The sequence below is a fragment of the Microcebus murinus genome, chromosome 10 (genome assembly GCF_040939455.1).
Source record: "Microcebus murinus isolate Inina chromosome 10, M.murinus_Inina_mat1.0, whole genome shotgun sequence".
In the NCBI taxonomy this organism is placed as follows: Eukaryota; Metazoa; Chordata; class Mammalia; order Primates; family Cheirogaleidae; genus Microcebus; species Microcebus murinus.
This window is the reverse complement of record NC_134113.1, coordinates 56,976,420-56,999,124: the sequence shown is the minus strand read 5'-3', so window position 1 is coordinate 56,999,124 and position 22,705 is coordinate 56,976,420. Positions and strand designations below refer to the sequence as shown.

Genomic DNA, 22,705 nt, shown 5'->3' with positions numbered 1-22,705 from the left:
TGTGAGTTATTTCTTCTTGAATTTCTGTAGGCCTCTGACATTATTCATATTTGGAAAGTTAAAGTTTATTTATTTTTATTTATTTGAATTGCACAAATAATACACAATCTTGAAGAACCTTGCAGACATAATCTTTAATTAATCCTTAAAGTGATCAATCATTCAAAAGTTAATTACATATTTGTTCAGTGGGCCAATATTAAGCTCCTACTGTGTGGCAGGCAGTGGCCTACATACTGGAAAGCAATGTTGAATGAACATGTGTCTGAATTTTAAGGTGCTCACAACTCAAATGACACATTACAGGGAGGGAAGGTTCAGAGAGAGGAGGAATGAGAGTATGTGCCTTTGGACCTCCTAGCCTGAAAGTGGAAGCAAGGCCCATCCTGAGGACACAGGCAGACCCCCCAAACCAGGAGCAGTAGGTCCTGTAGCAGGTGCCAGTGCTGGGGAAGGGAAGTGTGATTCCAGCAGGCTTCTGGAAGACTGGGATGTGGGACAGGGCTGCGGAAGACAGATGTGGGCAGGGGGGCAGGGCAGGGCCCTCTGGACAGGGGAGTAGTCTGCTCAGAGACTGAAAGACAAGAGAGGGTGGCCATGTGTGAGTGGGAGGGAGTGGGCAGGCAGGAGAAGCTGAGTTGGGAAGGGGGCCCAGGGCAGAGGCATCTTCAATGAGTGCATGATGCATAAATTCAAGAATGAAGCAAGTCAAGCCATCACCTTATCCTATGTGGTATTTCTGAGTCTGTGTAAAGGAGTCGCATAAGAGATGTGACCTACTTTCTCATTCCCTGAAGGAATACAGATGGAATTTGGATAGGAGATTCATTCGAAAATGATTGTAACCCACATTGATAAGACATTGTGTTCCCATACACACGCCTACAATCTCTGAGAAATTTCTCCCTGTCTCACCTGTCTTGGCACCTGTTGAAGGACAGGCTGGGAATGGGGAAGGTGGGCAGAGGGGCTGCCCGAAGGGAAAGAGAGAGGGAGCAGGCAGTTGCAATGTCCTATATTTGCAGACAAAAACCAAGAGTGCCAGGACAAGGAAGGGAAGACACGGACAGGGAGCAGTGGGCATAAAAATGATTTAGAGTGTTCAGCTGACAGTGGGGAGACGTGAGTCAGCAGGGAGGGTGTGGTGGCTGCAGGAGACAGCATGGGAACCAGGAAGAGAGTGGTGTGCAGAGCTTGTTTAGGCTCTTCTGGAGTCAGACCACTCTGGGGGCTTTGAGCTCCAAGGAAGTTAGTAAACAGCCTACTCAGAGGAGAGAGGCCAGTGATGGTGGGAAATCAGAAACCTGGCCACATGAGGCATGGCTGAAGGCCCTGGAGAGAAGTCTTTGGGGGAAATGTGACAGCTAACCACAATGATTTGAAGGGCTTCCATAGGACCGCGGGAAGGGGGCTGTCCCCAGCCGATGACCCAGATAGACATGTGGGAGCTACAGCAGATTTGGATCAATATGGAAGGCACCTTTCTATTGATCCTGAGATGGGAGAGGCCACCTGGGGAGTTATCAAGTTTCAAGCAGAGGTTGGCTAATCGTTTGGCAGAAGATTGAGGGAGGGAGCAGACGGTGGGTGGGGATACGTGTGGGGAGGCATTTTGCATCCTTGCTGTCCTAAGGGTTCACGTGGTGGAGCCTGAGAAAAAAATTCTACTCTCTACGTTGCGTGGGAAGAATAAGGTCAGATGCCAGTGAAGGAAAGAGTGCTGGAGAGCCAGGTGCTCTAGCCAGGATCACAAAGTGAATCCGAGTTTCCTGGCACCACCATGGTGCAGATTCGATTCTCCCTGGCTCATGCCATGTGTCAGATATTCTAAGGGCATCCAGGTTGGCTCCAGGGAAAAGCACAAGGGCAAGGCCAACCAGAGGCCACCTTTCCCGTCCTTCTCCTGGGAATGAATTGGGACTGTCCCAGAAGACATGGCCCTGCCTTTTCTCATCAGAAGACTATACCTGCTCAGCCATGGAGTACCAGTGGGCAGAGGGAGGGAACCAGTGCCTGAATCCCAGGAACATTGGAACAGAGATTCCATATGAGAAACAAGGGCCAGAGAGGAGAGGAGTTAGTGAAAGGAGGATCTTGGAGTCTAGATGAGAAGCCTCAACTTGATGTTCTGGGCAAGAGGAAGTTACTCTAGGGACCTGAGCGATGAGACCCTGGAGGAGATTTTGTGGTATAGACAATGTTATAATTGGAGACAATGAGAGACCCCAACAGGAGCAAATGCCTCTCACCTTCAGCTCATCTCAGTGAAAACAAGAAGCCATTCTATAAACCATGCACAAAATGCGTTGTCTCATATGAGTCTCACTGTCCCTGGGAGTGGGCGGGGGAGACCACATGCGGGGCTCTGTGGTCCTTCCAGGGGCTTGGGGCATCCATCCCTGGCGTGGTCGGTGCTGTTCCCCCACGAGGCGGATCCTCAGAGGGAGAGCAAGCGGGCCCATCCAAAACCAGACAGGAGTTGCCGGCAAGAGGGGGCACAGCACTCAGGGCAGGGAGTCCCAGGGAAAGTTTGCCAGCTGCTCCTCCTCTGAGAGGCCACAGCGGGTTGGGGCGGTCTGGAAATATAAATCCAATTCCACCAGCTTCTCACCTACAGAGATTTTGATCTCAGGACATGGTGAACAGGAGGAGCAACCATTGGCTCAATAAAATTCTAACTCTGTCTGACCTTGGACTAGGTGTGTGTTTCTGGGCTGGGAAAGTTCTTGGTCTGAGGAAGAGTCCTTTGAGAATGTCGCCTCACCCTCAATTACCCAGCCTTTTGGCCCAGGAGGTATCTTCACGTTAATGAGCCATTTGTTCCAGTCCCTCTGCAAGCTCAGTGAAACTCCCATCATTTTGTTGGACTTGCTGCCCTGTTTTATCAGCTTTCCGATCAGGCCAGGAAACGGGATGTCTTCAGGTTGATCTATGCTCTGTTGCAGGGCTGAGCTGGGAACTTGGGGTGCTGGGAGGTTCTCCAGCATGGAGGATCAGTTCCAAATGGCCTGATCCCAAACCTAGAAGGGCTTCCAGGGGACTCCAAGTGTGCAGCCTGGCTTCCATGACCGCCCCAGTGTGCTCAGACCGGGGTTTGTCCCCACCCTGCTGAGCAGGCATCCTGCAGTGAGAGTAAAGGCTCCTCACGTCTGGTCCTAGCTCTCTGCACCTTTGGGTGTGCCCTGCACCTATTCTTCTATGCGATGGGCCCTAGCTTCCCTATGACAGGTTTACAGGTGCCTTAAGGCTTTGTCTCACAAGCGGGTCCCATTTCAAGAACTTAAACTTCCCTATCCAGCCTTTTCACTGTTTCTAATAAAGCAGGAACTTATGCCAATGTTTTTCCTGATTATAGCTTCTGGGTCCTTTCAAATGCAAAGGTGAGAGAAAATCTTTCCCCCTTGCTTTGTCCGTCTATCATCTACTACATTGCGGTTTCCCTGGAAGGTAGATAGAGCCCCCATTTTACAGAAGAGAAAATTTAGGCTCAGAGAGCGTCAGTGACTTGCCTAGGGTCACATAGCTAGGAGGAAATATGCAGTCAGGAGTGGAACCCGGGTCTGGCTGACTCCCCGGCAGAGTAAGAGGAACCCCAGTGCCTCTCTCCTCCACACTCATCTTTGGCTCCCTCCTTCCTGGCCCCTGCTCTGCTCCAACATTGCTAGTGAGTGATGCCTAGGGATCTCCTTCTTTGCTGTCTGTCCTAAACAGGGCTGCCCCTCGGTCTGCACCTCTGCCTCCTGCATAAGAAGCCTCGGCCCCTCCTCTGCAGCCTGGTGGCTTTCAACATCCACCCCGCCTCCCCATTGTTTGCGGCTCCCCTTTGCCCCTCCCCCGCATCAGCTTTCCCTGCTTGCCTGGGATTTCCTTCTCCCACATCCCTGGTAGAGTCCCGCAGGGGTGGGTGGCTTGTCATGGCATGTCTTTCTTCAACTCTTTGCTCAGTCCCATCCCTCTCAAAGTTCTCAAAACATCACCACGCCTGCCTCTGCCCATGCCCCACAGCTAGCCCGTGGCAGCCTCCTCCCAGCAGTCAGTTCTGGGGCGTGTGTGTGAGTCTCTGTGTTGCAGGTGCACTGGTACTCTGTCATCTGGCACTGCTGGGGCTACCCCTCCAGTGCAAGGGGCCATGGGAGAGGTCGGGAGGGCACTCCAAAACACTGGGGACTCAGTCTTGCTTTCAAAAGGCTTACAGATTCCAAAGACCCATTTGGTTAAAAAAAACAAGGCTTACAGAACAATTGGGGGCCAGCTAACACCAACACACACAGTGTATGAAAATAAGCCAGATATTGCCTCAATATGCACTTGAATCTGGTAGCAACTGAGCTTAAGAAAAGAAACCAGGAGAGTAACAGCATGGTATTAATCAAGGAAAACTCCCCGGAGGAGGTGAGATCTGGGCCCATCCACTGCCTATACAGCAAAGGAGATGACGGCATTTACCTTCAAGTCCTGATGGATCCAAACCGGATTCAGGGCCAAATGCTCAGGAAGTGAGATCTTCGGTGGCCCAGAGCTTGACGGTGGTAGGGATTTGTAATGAGTTGCTGGGGCAACTGAAAGGCCTTTCAGAGAAGAGTAGAAGTGGGCTTGGAAGGCAGAGAGGAGCAGAGAGGGGAGGGAAGAAGAGGGTTGAACAGTCTGAGCAAAGTATGGGAGGGGAGGGGTTGAGGCGTCGCTGGGCGAGAGTGTGAGCAGGGAAGATGCAGGCAACGCCATGGACGGAGCCTTGGACTCCAGACTGTGGCAAGCACAGCTGGGCAGTTACCAGATGGGTGACCTCAGGGACATATTTTAGCCTCTATGAACCTAAATTGTCTTTTCTTTAAAATGGGGCTAATAACTACCACCACATAGACTTTCTGTGATGTTCAAGTGGGATGTACTAATAGCTCCTAATGCATAATTGGTACCTGTAGATGTTAGTGCCTGTTTTCCCTCTCATTTGGTTTTTATATTACAAATACAGCATACATAAATAAGCCAAGAGTGAGGGTGTGTGGTGCACACCTTTGTCCCACATTTGTTCTTTGACACCCCTGCACCACCGCAATCTGGGGACATCACAGGAGATGGTGAACTTGGTTGGTGGCAGCACTGCAGTTCCACCTTGTGGGTTGCCTCAGAAGTGAGCAGTGGAAAAAGAATGAGGATTTGATTCAGAAATGGGAAGATTCCCAGGAATTAATTGTATGACTTGGATGATTTTTTTTTTTTTTTTTACTTCTTTGGGTCTGTGTTCCCACTTCTCTCCTAGGCAGGTTCGATGGTGTGTCTGAGTCTCTGTGGATGCGTATGGTATGTGATTTTCTGTGCACTCGTTTGTAGGAACCAGTTCCACTTGCCTGTCTTAGAGCCTCTTCTCCACTTCAGGAGAAAGATCACTTGAACTGAAATCAGAAAACTCAGGTTCTAGTCCCAGACATGTCTTTTCCTAGCTGGAGTATCTAGAACAAGTCACTTCATCTCTCTGAGCCTCAGATTTCTGTTTCATAAAAGGGATTGAAAACATCTTGACTCCCTTGTTCTCAGGGCTCCTGTGGGGATAGTGTTTGTGTATGTACATGATTGAATACACTGTGCAAGTATAAGCCAATGGTGATTTTTATGCCTCTTGTTCCTTTTGGCTCATCAATTGTCAACCAATTGCCTGACCATCCACTTTTTTGATTTTTCTCTATGCCAGTTTCTCAGTATGATTCCTTGCCAGGATCTGTTTTTGGCTGGCACACACATGCGCGCAAACATGCATTCACACACACATGCACACCCCTCCAAAATGCTAGAAGGAATCGATTGTGCAGAATGATGTGTCTCATGAGGGAGTATGCTGAACTAAAAGAGTTTTGATTGCCTGTCAGAAGATGATTGGGTAACAGGCATCACCATGCCAGGGCCATCCCAGGCCCCATTGTTCCCAGCGAGATCTAGATTACTCATTCTCTAAAGAGATGGTTGCTTTAGCAGCCTTAGGATGTCAGTGCAAGGACAGAGTCCCAGACAGCAGGGCCATGGAGATGGGGAGGAGGGGGGGCACAGTGGAGAGGTGAGGAGTAGTGCCTGGGGGAGGGTGTACGGGAAAACCGTGGGAGGAGAGGAGGGACAAGGCTCAGTGGTGAGGAGTGGGACAGAGTGGGTGGATGGACACAGCTGTGTTCAGAGCCACAGGGCAATGGGACCAGACGATCTTCACAGACTCCCCTTTTCCTGCCGACCTTCCATTCCACAGTGGAGCTTTCTGTGCAGGTGTACGACTGCCCACTCATGGAGTTGCTCGGAGCCAGCTGAAATTGGAGCTGGCACCCCTCTATTGAGTCTCTGTGTCAATGTGCAAGTGCAGGGAGTGTGCCAGTCTTCTAAGAAGTCTCTGAACAAAAGTCTGTGTGGGGTTCTGGTCTTTCCAGATCTCAATTCCACTATTATCCATTGATATTGATCAAGTGCTGCTCTCCAGGAAGGCCCCTGGGGTTTGCTGGCCCATCACAGTGCATGCTGGGTACTCTTGCAAAGTCTCTTCACGGAACTCTGCACCTCCAATGTCCTCTTCAATTCTCAAGGTGAATTAAAGAAACATTTTCCAAGTACTTGCATGCACCAGTAGACAAGGATTGAGAGGGACAAAATAGGTCTCCTGCTCTCAGAGTCCTCTGTAGTGGACAGCTGCCTGTGCCGTCTGGCTTTGCACACGGCAGGTAGGGTCACTTGATTTCAGTTGCTGTGTTGTCATACAACACGCTGTTTAGGATCTTGCACACTACAGCCAGGCAACCTCACTGCAAAGCCCACCTATGCCATTTACCTTCTGTGTAGATGTGGGCAGGTTATTTCACCTCCATACCTCAGTTTCCTGATTTTTAAAATGAGTAGAGTGATAGCATGTATTTCAAAGTTGCTGTGGAAATTAAGTGAATTAAGACATACAAAACGTGTAGAACAGTGCCTAGTACATGGTCAGTTTTAGATATGTGCTAGCTGTTATAACATTATTATCATCAGTATTATTATTGATTCCAGAAACAATTTAAACTTCTTAGATCAGGCTTTCTAGGCTCCCCTCATTGTCTTCCCTTCCCAATCTGCATCCATATCTCTTTATAGTCTGGTGTGAGGCTTGGACCACCTGTTAAGCCTCACCTGCACCCCTTTGTTTTTCAAAATGTACAAGCTTCTATCTACTCATCTCACCACTCCACAGGCGTTTACAGCTGTCATTTGCATGCCATCAGTTGTTGGCGCTTGTTTTCTGTTGCTGGTGTTTCTGTCATGCCTCTGGTGTCTGTCTCTTTCCCTGTCTATCTTTGAAGCAAAGGAACAAATGGGAAACTTAGGAAAGAACATGTCTTTCTCTCCTGGTCCTTCTAGAGCACCTAACCCACTCATCCTGTTCAATGACAGCTTCTCTTCCTTTAATTAATCAATGCAGTACACTTATAAAGCTTACATTTAAAAAGACCTTTTAATTTTTTTAGTTATTATAGCTCTTACTCTGTGTCAGGAGATATAACTTGGTGAGCAGATCTCAGAAATCGGCCAGAGAGCTCCTTCTGAGATCCAAGCATGGGAAATTGCACCTGCTGTGTATGGTGAGAGAGTGTGCTTAGTAGCTCACAAGGGCAAGATGAGAATGGAAACTTACATACTTTTATGATAGGTGTTATGAAATCCTAACAAGAAACACTGGATAGCAGATGCGGGGTCCTATTTTCCCAAAGTCACAAATGCTTGAAGAGAGATCTTGTCTGATAAAATGATTACCACATGAGCCAATCTTGCATGCACAGCAATTTTGAGAGCCCATCCTGGGAGCTAGGTGTGTAGTGTTTATCGTATTGTTGAGGCTCGTAAAAATCTTGTATGGCTGCAGGCAAGCCAAACCCTGAGAGGCATTGCATCTCCGCTGACACCGGAGGACCAAGCCCAGTCTCTTCTATATATAAGGAGAAGTCTCTGTGCTTGGGGTAGAGGAGTGTTTAGCTCCTTCCCTCTTTCTGCTTTGCTCTTGCTTTTCTCTAAGCCAACATGAGTCGGCAGTTTAGCTCCCGGTCTGGGTACCGGAGAGGAGGGGGCTTCAGCTCTGGCTCTGCTGGAATAATCAACTACCAGCGTAGAACCACCAGCAGCTCCACACGCCGAAGTGGAGGAGGTGGAGGGAGATCCTCAGGAGGCTTTTGTAGTGGCGGTGCTGGCGGTGGTTTTGGAAGTCGAAGTCTTGTTAATCTTGGTGGCAGTAAAAGCATTTCCATAAGTGTGGCTAGAGGAGGTGGACGTAGTGGTTTTGGTGGTGGTTATGGGGGTGGTGGCTTTGGTGGCGGTGGTTTTGGCAGTGGTGGAGGTGGTTTTGGCAGTGGTGGAGGTGGTTTTGGCAGTGGTGGAGGTGGTTTTGGCAGTGGTGGAGGTGGTTTTGGTGGAGGTGGTTTTGGGGGTGGTGGTTTTGGGGGATATGGGGGTGGTTATGGGCCTGTCTGCCCCCCTGGTGGCATACAGGAAGTCACCATCAACCAGAGCCTCCTGCAGCCCCTTAATGTGGAGATTGACCCTCAGATCCAAAAAATAAAGTCTCAAGAAAGGGAGCAAATCAAGTCACTCAACAACCAATTCGCCTCCTTCATCGACAAGGTAAGTTTATCCACTCTATGCTCTGGGGTCGGGGCGAGGCTGCTGGCCCACTTGGGATTGGTGCAGTCAAGGCATATGTGGGTTTGCACCTCAAGCTTCTGTGTTTGGATGATTAAAAGGATATTTTGTGGAATGGTCTCCTAAGAGATAGGTTAGAAGCCTGCTTGTGGATGGTGCTAATGACTAAACTCTCTTCACCAAAGGGGTTTGTGGTCTACCTAACCATGGGTCAGTTTGACATTTACATTTAAGTGTTTTTCATTCAGCTCTTGAAATGAATTGGGGCTCATATCTGTTGAATGAAGATAATAGCAATGGGCTGACTGAGCTTTCTAGGGTGCAAATGAGAACCCTGAAAAGGTCTTCCTAACCACACATAAAAAGGGAGCTGAGTGTGAACATAGTACATTGTGATATTATAGCAGAAATTATGTAGTAAGTCAGTGCCAAACAGCTTTTGCTGTCAGAGGGAGCTCTGCCCTCTGAGAATTTTCCACTGGTACTGGATCAGGGTGGAGTTTGTTGTACTATATTTCTAAGTCTCAGCTCTGGAAAGACACATAAAGCATTTTCTACTTTTTGTTTAATCATTATAATGTCAACCCAAGGTTATCCACAGTAAATTTCAAATCCAATTTTGGATTTCCCCAGCATACTTTTGAACTGTGTATATGCCCAGGAGATGCAAACCAATTTTCACAGTAATCTACCTAAAAAATATTGGAAGGCAAATCTATTAAATATGTACTATTTCAAAATGTAATTGCACCAATTTTATATGTGCTTTGCCATTGGTATTTGTGTAGCTACTCCCTTCCAGTGCTTACCTGAATTAACAATGAGTTGAGTTTTATTATGAAGGTGGTGTTAACTTTATCATCTTCTTCTTATTTATCTACTTGTCACGGCCAGGAAATAGGAATCGAAGTTCTTTTCCAAATGAGGCATGGTCCTTGCTGTGTGGTGGCCCTTGGGACTCTGGCCATGAGACCACATTTCTGCACCAGGGGTAATGGAGTCTTGTGCTTTTAGGTGAGGTTCCTGGAGCAGCAGAATCAGGTGCTGCAAACAAAATGGGAGCTCCTGCAACAGGTAGATACCTCCTCTAGAACCCACAATTTAGAGCCCTACTTTGAGGCATATATCAACAACCTCAGAAATAAAGTGGACCGACTGAAGAACGATCAATCTAGGATGGATTCGGAGCTGAAGCAAATGCAAGACATGGTGGAGGATTACCGGAACAAGTAAGAAAGCCTTGCCGGGCAGTTCTTGACTTTTGCTCTATAAGAGTTCCAGAAAGTGATAAGCATTATATAGCTATGACTTTTCTTAGGTTAGGGCCACACCCATTTGGCATTTTCAGAAATCTTCATTTTCTCACAAGATATAAATATTCTAGTGGTTTTATTCCTCAGAAACAAGGAGTAGCCAAGATGACCTAGGCTCATAAAACCAAGGAGGCTCATGGGACCTTTAGTCTAGAATGCTGAATTCTAGGCCTCATCTCCTCTGGATCTACCAATCATTTCTGCTTTTCCACAGGTATGAGGATGAAATCAACAAGCGGACAAATGCAGAGAATGAATTTGTGACCATCAAGAAGGTGAGCAAATTCTGTAGAGTGGAACTCACATATGAGATAAATAATAGATACTAGAAGAGAGTCTCCAGTGACTGAGCAGAAAGAGGCCACGATGTGGAGAACCAGGTGGTAGACCTGATGGCACCTGGAGCAAAGCTGCTTTTGCACACTATTGTGGACCTGGACTTATCCAGGCACTCGGCTTCTCTGTAGTTCTCAGCACCTTACATGCTAAGTGGGGAGGCCAGTTCTCAGCAAGGTATGCAAGCTCCCTCGATTGTGATGTCCAAGGGTGAAGAATCTAGGAGTTATGATTTACTGGGTAAAAAGGTGTGGAGTGGGCTCCAGATGCCTCTTCTACTTGGAAAGTCCCTTCACAGGTAGAGAGAGGGACCGTCCCTGGAAAGAATATGGGTTTATGATGGCCTTTGTCCCTCTAGGATGTGGATTCTGCTTATATGGGCAAGGTGGACCTTCAGGCAAAGGTGGACAACCTTCAGAGTGATATTGATTTCTTCACGACAATCTACCGTGAGGTAAGTCTTCCAATTTCAACCAAGCTTACCTAAATGGAGAGTCTTCAAGCCTGAACCCACCACTATCCAGAAGAATAGAGATGTACCTTCCATCTCCCACCCCCTCCCTCTGTCAGAGTTCCTGTTTCAGCACTACAAGAGTCACTGAACTATTATGTCTTGCAGGAGCTGGCTCAGATGCAGACCCAAATCAGCGAAACCAATGTCATCCTCTCCATGGACAACAACCGCAGCCTCAACCTGGATGGCATCATTGCTGAGGTCAAGGCCCAATATGAGGACATTGCCCAGAAGAGCAAAGCTGAGGCGGAATCCGCATATCAGACCAAGGTGAGTGGCCTGAATGCCTCGCCAGTGTCCCCCAGACATCTTGTCCTGTTATCCTGTCATCTCTGTCTGTGTGTCTGTGCCATGCTGTGCTCTGCCCGCATATAATGGACACGATCTACTATCTTTAGTATGAAGAGCTGCAGGTAACTGCTGGCAGACACGGAGACAGCGTGAAAAATTCAAAGATGGAGATTTCCGAGCTGAATCGGGTGATCCAGAGACTTAGATCTGAAATCGACAATGTCAAGAAGCAGGTACTTGCTTCCTCCTTCTAGCCCTCAGCTGTATGGAATATGGGTAACCCTTAGGTAATGGGAGGTACCTTCCTACTTTTGAAGCTTGCAATTTGTACCAAGGCTACATTATTATCCTCAGTTCCCTTGGTGACTCTGTTGGTTTCCAGAATTCAGCCTTCATAATTGGTTCTTTTTGGGGAAACTTGTGAAAATGACCCAGTAGAGAAAGATGTGATGGTCAGCATGAGTGATCTAGCTCATGACTCATAGTGAGACTTAAGAGTTGGGGAGTGGAGGAAAGGCAGCCGGGAGGTTTTAGGGTGAGCATTTAGAAAAATGTCAAGCCTGTAAGGGTTGGAGGAGGAGCCTTGACTCAGAGCCAAGAGAGGCTGTGGTGTTATCCCCAAGATCCTTTAAGAAAGTCATTGGGGTGATGAGCTATCCAGACGTGAATGAGTGAGATGATTTAGGGTCCAGTCGTTCTGTTGAACTCGTATATTGGCTTCACTGGGGTGGAGAGATTAATGTGAGGTGAGGAGGCCAAGCTGGGATTAGCTAGTATAAGGAGGTGTAATGTGCCTGATTTTCTTCTTTCCAGATCGCTAATTTGCAGCAGACCATCAGTGAGGCTGAGCAGCGTGGGGAGAACGCCCTCAAAGATGCCCAGAGCAAGCTGAATGAGCTGGAGGACGCCCTGCAACAGGCCAAGGAGGACCTGGCCCGGCTGCTGCGCGACTACCAGGAGCTGATGAACACCAAACTGGCCCTGGACCTGGAGATTGCCACCTACAGGACTCTCCTGGAGGGAGAAGAAATCAGGTGAGGAAGGGACCCCGGCAGCTGGACCACGTCTTATGGGCTTCCTTCTCTGCAAGCTGGCTGTTCTTGAAGACACAGCCATTTGACTGCAGCTCGTCCTGGGAAGGGGGAATGTAAAGTACACAGAGCAGGAGGAAGGACTTGGTTTCACTTTGGAAGCTGGAGTCCCAAACACTTTATTTATTCATTTTTTTAAAGGGCTATAACATCTCAATGAAAAGCTTTGAGATGGAGCCATTTATTTTTTATCTGGGCTGCCTCAGTGTCATCTGGCCTAAAGTCGGTGCCTTTAGAGGGGCCTCATTAACTGCAAGACTCTGGTCCAATTTGTATGGAGATTTCTCCCTGTTGGTACTCAGGCTGAGAGAAACAGCAGACTTGGAGGCCAGAGGGCTCTGGATCAGGTCTGGAGCCAGTGGATTGGAGGAGTCCCCGAGGGCACGGGGAAGGGGTTTGTGAAGCTACTGTGTCCTGAGGGAGTTCCTTTTTCTCTCCTGCAGGATGTCTGGAGAGTGTCCCCCGAACGTGAGTGTGTGTAAGTACAAGCCAATGTCTCAGGGGCTCATGCAGGCTTTGTCAGGTGGGAAAGGGCGCTGGGGCTAAAGGTGACCGAGTCTTCTCTTGCAGCTGTGAGCACCAGCCACACCAGCATCAGCGGAGGTGGTGGCGGTGGTGGCCGAGGAGGTGGAGGTTACGGCTCTGGCGGCGGCGGCAGCTACGGTTCTGGAGGTGGCTCCGGAGGTGGCAGCTATGGCTCTGGAGGTGGCAGTTACGGTTCTGGAGGTGGCTCCGGAGGTGGCAGTTACGGTTCTGGAGGTGGCAGCTATGGCTCCGGAGGTGGCGGCGGCGGCGGCAGCGGCGGCCGTGGCAGTGGTGGCTACGGCTCCAGCTCCGGAGGAGGCAGCAGTGGGGGCCACAGAGGTGGCTCTGGAGGAGGCGGCAGCTCTGGAGGCTCCACGGGAGGCCGGGGATCCAGCTCTGGGGGCGTCAAGAGCTCTGGTGGTAGTTCCAGTGTGAAGTTCATTTCCACCAGTTATTCCCGAGGGAGCAGATAAAGCAGTGCCCTCTGTCTTGTTAGCTCTAGCTCTCCCCCTCCATCACTACCACATTTGCTGGGCAAGTCCAAGGTCCAGTTGTCTCAGCCTTATTGGAGACAAGAGCTAGGGTTAGTTACACTGGCTCATCCTATTTCCCCAGCTCTTTCTTTTTAGCTCTGCTTCCCAAAGAAGTTTTCAGATCAGTGGCAATCTCAGTTCCCTGGCTATGACCCTGCTTTGTGCTTTGCCTGAGAAACAGTTCAGTAAGTACCACAACACACATGACATTTCAAAGCAACTCCTCAAGCCAGCCACAGTAGGACCAGTTCAACCCAGGGGTTCTTTGCCATGCACAGAGCAATTGCTCTGGACAGCTCCTCAGTATCCTGTCTGTGTGATGCTTTGGTTTTGTACATAAGGTGTGAGCAAGTTGTATGTCTTTTGTGGAGAGGTCTTAACCCCCCCTCTTTCCTTGTTTTGCTGCAATAAACTGCATTTGAAATTCTCTGTGCGCCTCAGTCTCCTTTGTTTATGGTACTATCTACCCTGGATGGGTGCTCTGTGGGAGTGGCACTAGCACCACATGGCACATGGGGGAGTCGGGACACATGGACAAGAGCAGGATGGGAGGCTGATTAGCAGCATTTTTCTAGGGTGGAATCAAAAGAACAAGCTCTTTCCCAGAGGGTGGGGATGTCATGGGGAAATATGGAGAGACTGGGTGGCTGCTTTTATTCATCTGAGAAGGCTTTCTTGAAAAGGGAGTGGTAAGCAGGTCAGGAAGGAGGCATACGGCATTGAGAAGAAAGGGAAATACTGCATGGAAAACCAATTCTTCACGTGGAACAGCCAGCGATGAGAGGGGCCTGGGTAATAATGCAGGGTCCATGGCTACTGCAGCCAGAATACAGACTTTGGCTTGTGGAGCTCAAGAACCAAGAGTGTTAATAGAGAGTTGGATATCCGATTTCCCCTCTCTGGGGCCACCACCCAAAGCTCTGCCTAATCGAAGACATTCCTTTGTTAACACATAGCTCGTACTTGGGCTAGCGTAGTGGTCAGAAGCATGGACACTTGAACTCAGATATGCTTGGGTTTGAAGCTCACCATCACCATTTACTCGTTCTGCATAATGTGCAAGTTACAGACCTCTCTGCATCTCAGTTTTAGTCTCTCTAAAATGGGGATTATAATGCCTCCCTTGTGGGAGTTAGGGTGAGGGTTGAGTAAGATGATGAGTAAATGTGGCTGAGCACATAGTAAGTGCTCAGTAAGTGCCAATTTTAATAATGGTGGTGGTGACGAAGATGATGATGGTAATTTGGCTATTGTAACATTGCTTGCTGGACTCCATACACCTCAGCAGGTGCTTGTCCGAGGGAACAAGGCAGCATCAGCTTCGCAATGGTTCTATGACTGTGAAAATGTCAGTCCACTTCTCCAAAGATCAATTTTCTTAACTTCCAATTAGGAAAGTATTCCTAATGCCAGTGTCAGACAGAGCTAAGTGGCATAAGGACAGTGTTGGTCACCTGAGTGTCATGTAAACACAACTCAGGTGAGCTCTATCCTTCCTTCCCGGCCAGCCATCCCCTAGGGTCCCTCAGTTCCCCCTGTTTGCTTTCTGTGTCCTGACTGAGACACACTGAATGACTTGACCGCCCTGTGAGCTGGCCAGCTGCACATTTTCTCTGCAGGCTTAAACCCGAGCTGGACCTCAAACATTCCCAGGCATTGACAAAGCTGTTTAGGTTGTTTCTTGACAACACTGAGACATTAACCCTTTTGCTAAACATGAAGAAACTAGCCTTGGCGCTGAGCCAAACTCCTTAAACTCTCAGGTAAAACTCCACAAGCTCAGCCCTCATTGCAGACGCACCTGAGTAGAGCCTCCCTGTCTCACTGTCCACCGAGAGGATGCTGCAGCCTGCTCCGTGCGGAAGTCCCCCTAGTGAATGCTTTGGACTCCTCACCCTGGGATTTGGTGCTTCTTTCTTTGGAATCCCAGCTGGCCCCATCTTGGGATGGTTGGGGGCACTTCCTCATGGCAATTCCCCTGCTGTCATTTTTGGGGTGACTCCAGCCATGGGTTTGGCTGGACGAAACTCCTTTACCAGATCTGTTCCACCTGGATTGATGTGAGAACTAGGAAAGCATTGTGGTAGAGTCGAAAGAACAGGGAACTTTGATTCAGAGAACCTGGGCTGAATCCACTGTGCTATTTAAAGGGCAGGCAAAGAGAAATAATCTGCAGCTTACATAATGAGTGGATGTATCACTTGGCCATCCTGAGTCTCAGTTGTCTTGTAGGTGAAATGGGGATGAGAATATTTACCTCTTCTGGACAACAAGAGGATAAAAAAAATATAATGTGAAACTGTTTTGTGAATTGTGAATGTGTTATACAGAAGTAGTTAAATGACATTAAAAAGGAGTGATGAATAGGTAGAAGAAGGCAGCTGGCTGCTGACACAGGACCTTCAAGGAGGGAAGTACCTTGATGTGGTAACTGTGGCCCAGTGACAGCTCTCTAGGGACATGAAATTGGTTTTGTTAGTGCACCCAAAGTTGAATCTGCTCCTGAGGATTGATATATGTGAACCAAACCAATCAAGGATTGATTTATGTGTCAACCAGAATGTCCACGCATTAGTTTGTGGGGGAGCCTATATTTTTAGTGATTGAAATATCAGGGCTTCCCTATCTTGTTATCAAGATACTTAGAAAACTAAATTAGTCACCAGAGCTGGCTTGGTGCTTGTGAATTTAGAACAATGGGAGTTAGGGAGACCTTGAGGGAGATGGTTTAGCCTTTTCCACAGAACTGACCTTTGGAGCCAACAGATATGGTATCTCTCTCTCCAGGGACAATGTTGAATGAACAGTGATGAATTCTTATACTCTGATCCACATTCTAGACTCTTTCTTAGGTTATAACTTGATTTATTCACATTTCAGTATTAGGAATACTCCTGTTCATCTCATTTGGAATTGGGTTTCCTTGGTAAGGTCAGACATGAAATAGAGAAAAATACAATTTAAAGTGAAACCTATCAAGGCTTGTAAGGTTACAAGGATTAAATGAAAACCATGGGTAAGTCAGTATACAATGAAAAACTAAATTGAGTAAGATCAAGTGCCCAAATGCATCAGCATTAGAGAGATAATAAAGCAAAAATCTGAATTTGGTTCTGTTCAAATAACCTTTCCCACACAGATACTATGTCTCACGCACTGGGTTTTGATGATGAGTGCAACATGGTTCTTGCTTGCAGAGAGCTCAGAGACTTGGGAGGTGGGGAGCACATAAACATGTCATTGCAATGCACATGACTCATGTGATGACAGAAATACATACATGGCACAGAAATGGTACACACAGAAGTAAGGATGATTAAAATTGATGTTGGCAGGGCTTTAAAGAACAAATGGGATTTTTTTTGGCAGCCAAGGACATTCAAAGCAGAGGAAATAATATGGATAAAGACATGGAAGAGTAAAATTGCATGAAGTATTTCATACTCTGAAGGAGCATGCAACTAGGGACAAGAAATGAGGCTGAAGAGATATCCAGATCCAACCAAGAATGGTCTTATAGGCACTCCATGGAGTCTGGACTCTAGTATGTGGGTCAGAAGTTCTCAGATGGGGTTTTGAAACCTATTGCCTTATTGCAACCTACCATGTACCAGCTCGATGGGAGAGAAAGGGTTTGCCTTACTGCCAGTGGAATAGGAATTGGGTATGGACCGCAGCTCCTCTTATTCCTGAGTGTCCCCCAAGAAATCTGGTCTGCCTATGGGATATCTGTTCATGAAAATGCTTTTTTTCTAGGAATTTTACAGCTGAGACAGCTGTCATGGGTGAGGAGCAGCTGGTAAAAGTATTTAATAGGAGAGTGACATGATCGGATTGGTGTTTTCAGAGGATTACCTAGGGCAGATTCGAGAGGCCCATACTGGAGGCAGGAAGCCTTATTAGGAGACTCTTGCAAAGGTGAAGGCAAAAGTCCATCAGGGCTTGCACTTTAGTTCAAGTTCTCACAGGTGGTAGAGTGGCCAGAAATGAGGATATGCACTCCAGAGAAGGTTAGGAGTCAAACCACCTTGACGATGGGCTGGAAATATATCATATCTATTTTGCCACTTCTTGGTGATGGATTGGATGTAGGATGCCCGGGTGATGCAAGGAGAAGAGTTGAGGGAAGCTTCCACATCCCTGGCTTGGGAAGTGACAGAGAACACTTGCTCAAGAGGGCTTATGGGAAAGGTGATGTGTCAGTTAGCAGGTGCATCTGCTCTAGTCATGAAGAATAGGGCCCGAAGTGTAAACTGAAGAGTCATCATCAGACAACTCAGGAAGAAGGGGTACAGGGGGAATTACAGAGAATCCCCAGAAGGAAAGCCAGAACTATATAGGAGAGAGAATTCCAAAAGATGATCTTGAGCTGGAGCCTGTGGTATTCTTGGAATTTTAGGAAATCCAGGAAAGACTTCATTGATACGGAAACATTCTGTTTCCAGGGAGCATGAGGAAGTCTCACATGACTACTCAGTTCTATCAAAAACAGGCATGAAAATTTTAACAGGGACTCTATGGACATTGATAAAAGTTTTTTTTGAAAAAAAAAATTTCTTTCTTTAGGTCAGTAATTCTAAACGTGTCAGTCTCATTGCCCCCTGTATCATAGCAAAAATTAAAGCAACATGTTTTACTGTTAGGAAAACAAAAGCACAGATATTCTGTGATCACATATTTTTTAAAAAATCAACATATTGTTCCAATTATAACTTAAAGGAGATACAAAGGGGAAAATTGTAATATCATACACATTTCACTTTGTAAGCTCTCAGGCAGGACTGCACGGAAGACATAATAAGACAGTCAGATGTTTGCACCTGAGGCAGAATCACTATGCCTTCAGCCAGCTACAAATGCAGGCTGATGCGGGGATGTCTGTGGGCATCTTAAGTACTCCGAGTAGCTTTGTACTGATGATGCAATTTTCCAAAAAGGTAAAAGACGAAAACAAAAACAAAAAAAACCTCCTTCAAGCTTTCCAGTGAAAAGAAATACAATCTTCTCTCTATTTACACAATAGTTGCACTCCTCAACAAAAAAACTGTGCTAAAACCCTTTGCATCTGTATGTGACATGGAGTTAGGTTCTGGGCTCAGCCATTGCACATCATGGGACATTCCAAAGTTGGGCAAGAGGCCCTGTGTAATCTGGATCCTGATCATTAAATACCACTAATAATTCTCCATATCACAGTGACAAGCAGATTTGTGCCCACAGATTTCCAAAAGAGCCCTGGGCAGTAATGCTGCTTTAGCACATTTTTGTGATTGGGACAGTTTTAGAGCATCTAGGGAGAATGGGAGGCACATACTTTCAAGAGTACTGTGTGTGTGTGTGTGTGTGTTGGGAAAGGGTTGTGGAAAGGCCGTGTCTCCATGTGAAAGTATATTATGTGGACCTCAGTATTGTATAACTGTCTCTGTTAGTTTCTTTTTTCTTTGCTGTTAAAGTAACTTATTCTCTCTCCTTTTTTTTTTTTTTTAAAGAAGAGACTTAAGAGCAGAACCTAGGAACCATCATGCCCAAGGTTTAGACAGAGACAGGGAAATGGGCCAAGGGTGTAAAGGACAGGGAGGTGAGAGCGTGGTGTCTGGAACCGCTGGGGAGCACGTTTTGAGCAGCAGCCAGGAGGAGGAGTCGGTGTGAGTCATGGGGGAGCTACACGTTGAGAAGAGCCTAGAAATAAGGTCAAGATTTGGGCAGGCGGCAGGGATGCGGCGGGCACTGCCGGCCCCTGATGAAGAGGGCATGGCTAACAGGCTGACTACAGTCGGAGGCCAGAAATGTGGTCGGTAAGGTCGCCTCGCGCCGCTGCAGCCGGCTGGAGTCTTGTCCTGGATAAAGAGAGAGTAAAGATGCCCACAAGACATGTGGGTGGCGCCAGCAGTTTGCAGCTGTTTGTTGAAAGGATGGACGCCCAGGATGCTCTGGGATGCTCTGTGTCACTGTGTCTGCTCCTCCAGCACCTGCTGCAGGGAGCCTGGCACTCCCTCCTACCCGTTATCACAGAAATGGCGCCGTCTTAGTCAACATGCTCCTTCCTTCCCGGGTTCATGCGGGGTTACTGCCACCCCTCCCTGGTGCCCACGCCCGGTTTCCAATCTGTCAATAGGCCCTGCTCGTTCTGTCTAGGCAGCGTGCAGCGTCCTCTGCTGGTACAAAGCCTCCTTTACACACAGCGCTGGGACCTGCACTGGCTGCTGCAAAGCCGTGGTTCCCAGGGAGGGTGAAAGTGAAGATTGTGCCATCTGGATATTTCAGAAAGCTTCTTGAGAATAACAGAAAAAAAAAAAAGACTTTTTCTTGAGTCTGTTCTTTGGTCATAAAGACAGAAGAAAGCAGCTAAATCCTTGCTACAGAGAATTTCTGATAATGGGAGAAAGTTCTTATCTCCGGGTGTTGAGCCCAGTCCTGACCATTTTGAGAGTTCGAATGACCCACTGAAAGCTACCGTGAGTGCAGAGAGAAGAACTGGAGCAGCGGAGGGAATTGAAAGAAGACGGAAGAAGATGACTGCAGTGGGAGTGATGGCCACTCGGTCATTTGCACTGAAGATGAACCACACCACCGTTGCACACCACTGTTGTGCGAAGTTGCACGGATCACTCCAAAGAAGAACCTTCACTGAGGCCCAGTTGTATGACGCCCTGGGCTGTCTTGTGAGATGGGTCAGTGTCCACTACGGACACAGGGTGGAGGGGTCTTCCCCAGGCAGGGGCCTACGGGAAGAGATGCAAATCCCGCTTGGCAGATCAGACCACTTCCAACTCTGAGGTCACCACTCTTGCCCCAAATTTTCTACGTTCTTCTTCCTTTCTTTTCTTTTCCCAAGATTCCCAGACTCAACTTTCAGAATATTTTGATCAGTCATTTAAAAATGCATGAGGGTTTTTTTTTTTTTTTTTTTTTTTTTTGAGACAGAGTCTCACTTTGTTGCCCAGGCTAGAGTGAGTGCCGTGGCGTCAGCCTAGCTCACAGCAACCTCAAACTCCTGGGCTCAAGTGATCCTCCTGCCTCAGCCTCCCAAGTAGCGGGGACTACAGGCATGTGCCACCATGCCCGGCTAATTTTTTCTATATATATTAGTTGGTCAATTAATTTCTTTGTATTTATAGTAGAGACGGGGTCTTGCTCTTGTTCAGGCTGGTTTCGAACTCCTGACCTCGAGGGGGGTAGCAATCTACCCCCCTCGGCCTCCCAGATTGCTAGGATTACAGGCGTGAGCCACCGCACCCAGCCGAGGGTTTGGTTTTGATTAGAGCTGATCTCACAGGTGTTTTGGAGACCATTTTTGTTTGTTCCATTAAAAAAATTCATGCTAGAGTTCAGTCCTGGAACATGGGTTGTTTATGGTTTAGTTCGATTCTGCTCAAGCTCCTGTTGTGCACACAGTGGGTGCTGGCAGGGGGCTCTGCCACCAAGAAGGGGCCAGCCTGGGGCTGCACCTGCACCTCAGCCCCTTCGCCATGCGATTCTTTTTTTTTTTTTTGAGACACAGTCTCGCTTTGTTGCCCAGGCTAGAGTGAGTGCCGTGGCGTCAGCCTAGCTCACAGCAACCTCAAACTCCTGGGCTCCAGTGATCCTCCTGCCTCAGCCTCCCAAGTAGCTGGGACTACAGGCATGTGCCACCATGCCCGGCTAATTTTTTGTATATATTTTTAGTTGGCCAATTAATTTCTTTCCATTTATAGTAGAGACGGGGTCTCGCTCTTGCTCAGGCTGGTTTTGAACTCCTGACCTCGAGCAATCGCCCGCCTCAGGCTCCCAGAGAGCTAGGATTATAGGCGTGAGCCACTGTGCCCGGCCGCCATGCGATTCTTTATAGCGTTAGAAATTTCCAGCTGCGAAGGAGCTACAGCCTCCAGCCACCTCATGGGGACATTTAAAGGGGAGAGGTGGGAAATAGTCCAAATTACATCACTAGGTTGTATTTTTTATTTCCACTTTAAAAAACTGCACAAACAGCATAGTAATCATCGGAAAGAAAATTAAAATGAACAGAAAATTCACCTCAACTAAGAACTATTAAGTTTCCATTTTCACTCCAGACCCTCTTCATATGTAAACATGGATTAATGCAGCCACAATCAGAAAGTAGGTACAATTATTGGCATGTATTTTAATACTGATCATCAACATTTTATTCAAGGTCCAACTTCTGTGAAGCCAATGTCTCACCCCAGGACAAAAAAGCATTTATTTTGGTTCCCATTCCATTTTACCTGCCTGTAACTCAGCATTTGTAATACAATACTGCAGTCCCCAACCCCTGGGGTGTGGCCTGGTACCAGCCTGTGGCCAGCTAGGAAATGGGCCGTGTGTCACCACCCGAGCTCTGCACCCTTGCCCCCATCCATGGAAAATTGTCTTCCATAAACTAGTCCCTGGTGCCAAACAGTTTGGGGACTGCTGATATAACGTAATACAGTTAGCTGCATGCGTGTCTGTCGGTTCCAATACTTTGTGATGGCCTAAGTGGGTGGGTGGGGGCACACCTCATTGATTTCTGATTCTTTCAAACAAAATGTGCTAAACATCCCTCAGAAAACAACACCCGGAGTCCTTAATTTTGCACCCCCCCCATGTCTGTTTCAGGTGAAGAAACTTGTCCTAGCAAAGTCCACTCCGGGGCCTGAAATGTCTACTTATTGGCTTCACTGGGTGTCTTGCCTCCTGCCGGGATGGTGTTTCCTGTGGTGAGGGAGGGCTGATGGGGGTGCCTCTGGCAGGCTGAGTTCACCTGGCCGGGAGGAACAGGTATGCCTGACCAAGCCTGGGCTGGTGAAGGGCCTTAGTGACTGTCCCCAGGGAGACAAGTAGCCAGCAGGGTGAGGGGACAGGGAATGGTAGGGCCTAGGGCCCAAGCCCCTTAGGAAAGGCCTCAGGGGTTAACACTTCCCAACAGTGGGGGGCCGGGCAGGGGGGGAGCGCTGTCCATTACACAATTCACCGGGGGAGAATTTCTCTCGGGGGGAAAGGTGGGTGTCACAACAGTAGGTGCCAGGAGAATTGGACAGGGACAGCTGCATTAAGTAAGTCAGGATGGTTTGGCCTCCAAGACCCTTTCCAGGGTTGTTGTAGGACTCTTGACCTTCAGCACAGTGCTTTAATTTTTACTAGGGAGAGGAGAAAAAGGCCATAGGAGTCCGGCCTCAGCCATGGACAGGTGCTGTCAGCTATGTCTTTGGGATGAGTGGCCTTGGGGATGAAAGATTTGGTGCAATTCCTTTTCTTTAAGACTTGTCCTTCAAGGTCACCAAATATAGAACATGAAAGACTCAACATACTGAAGGACATCTGACCTTAGTTGAAAAATCCTGTTTGGTATGATGGTTTCTCATCAAAACAGCTGTCCCTTGCCCAGACACCTGCAGACATGGAGAAGATTGTCCTGAGATTGCATGGGACAGAGGCTGGGGCCTGTTGGGATGAGTAGGGTGGAAACAGGCTGGAGGCAGGTGG

General features: G+C 47.9%; 1 protein-coding gene across 1 annotated transcript; it reads left to right on the top strand.

Annotated features, from left to right (window-relative positions):
* Positions 1 to 7,938: 7,938 nt before the first annotated feature.
* On the top strand, positions 7,939 to 13,669 carry LOC105871475 (keratin, type II cytoskeletal 1). Its single transcript, XM_012764827.3, has 9 exons — positions 7,939 to 8,619; positions 9,652 to 9,866; positions 10,165 to 10,225; positions 10,645 to 10,740; positions 10,906 to 11,070; positions 11,199 to 11,324; positions 11,905 to 12,125; positions 12,626 to 12,660; positions 12,753 to 13,669. Exons 1-9 carry the CDS (start codon positions 8,023 to 8,025, stop codon positions 13,178 to 13,180), a joined length of 1,944 nt encoding a protein of 647 aa, XP_012620281.2. The 5' UTR covers positions 7,939 to 8,022; the 3' UTR covers positions 13,181 to 13,669.
* The last annotated feature ends 9,036 nt before the right edge of the window (positions 13,670 to 22,705 follow it).

Excerpts from the sequence above, each read along its gene's own strand:
- LOC105871475 (XM_012764827.3), top strand. The coding sequence starts at position 8,023 with ATGAGTCGGCAGTTTAGCTCCCGGTCTGGGTACCGGAGAGGAGGGGGC. Across the intron at positions 10,226-10,644 it reads AATTTGTGACCATCAAGAAG|GATGTGGATTCTGCTTATAT; the intron begins GTGAGCAAATTC and ends TTGTCCCTCTAG. Across the intron at positions 12,661-12,752 it reads TCCCCCGAACGTGAGTGTGT|CTGTGAGCACCAGCCACACC; the intron begins GTAAGTACAAGC and ends CTTCTCTTGCAG.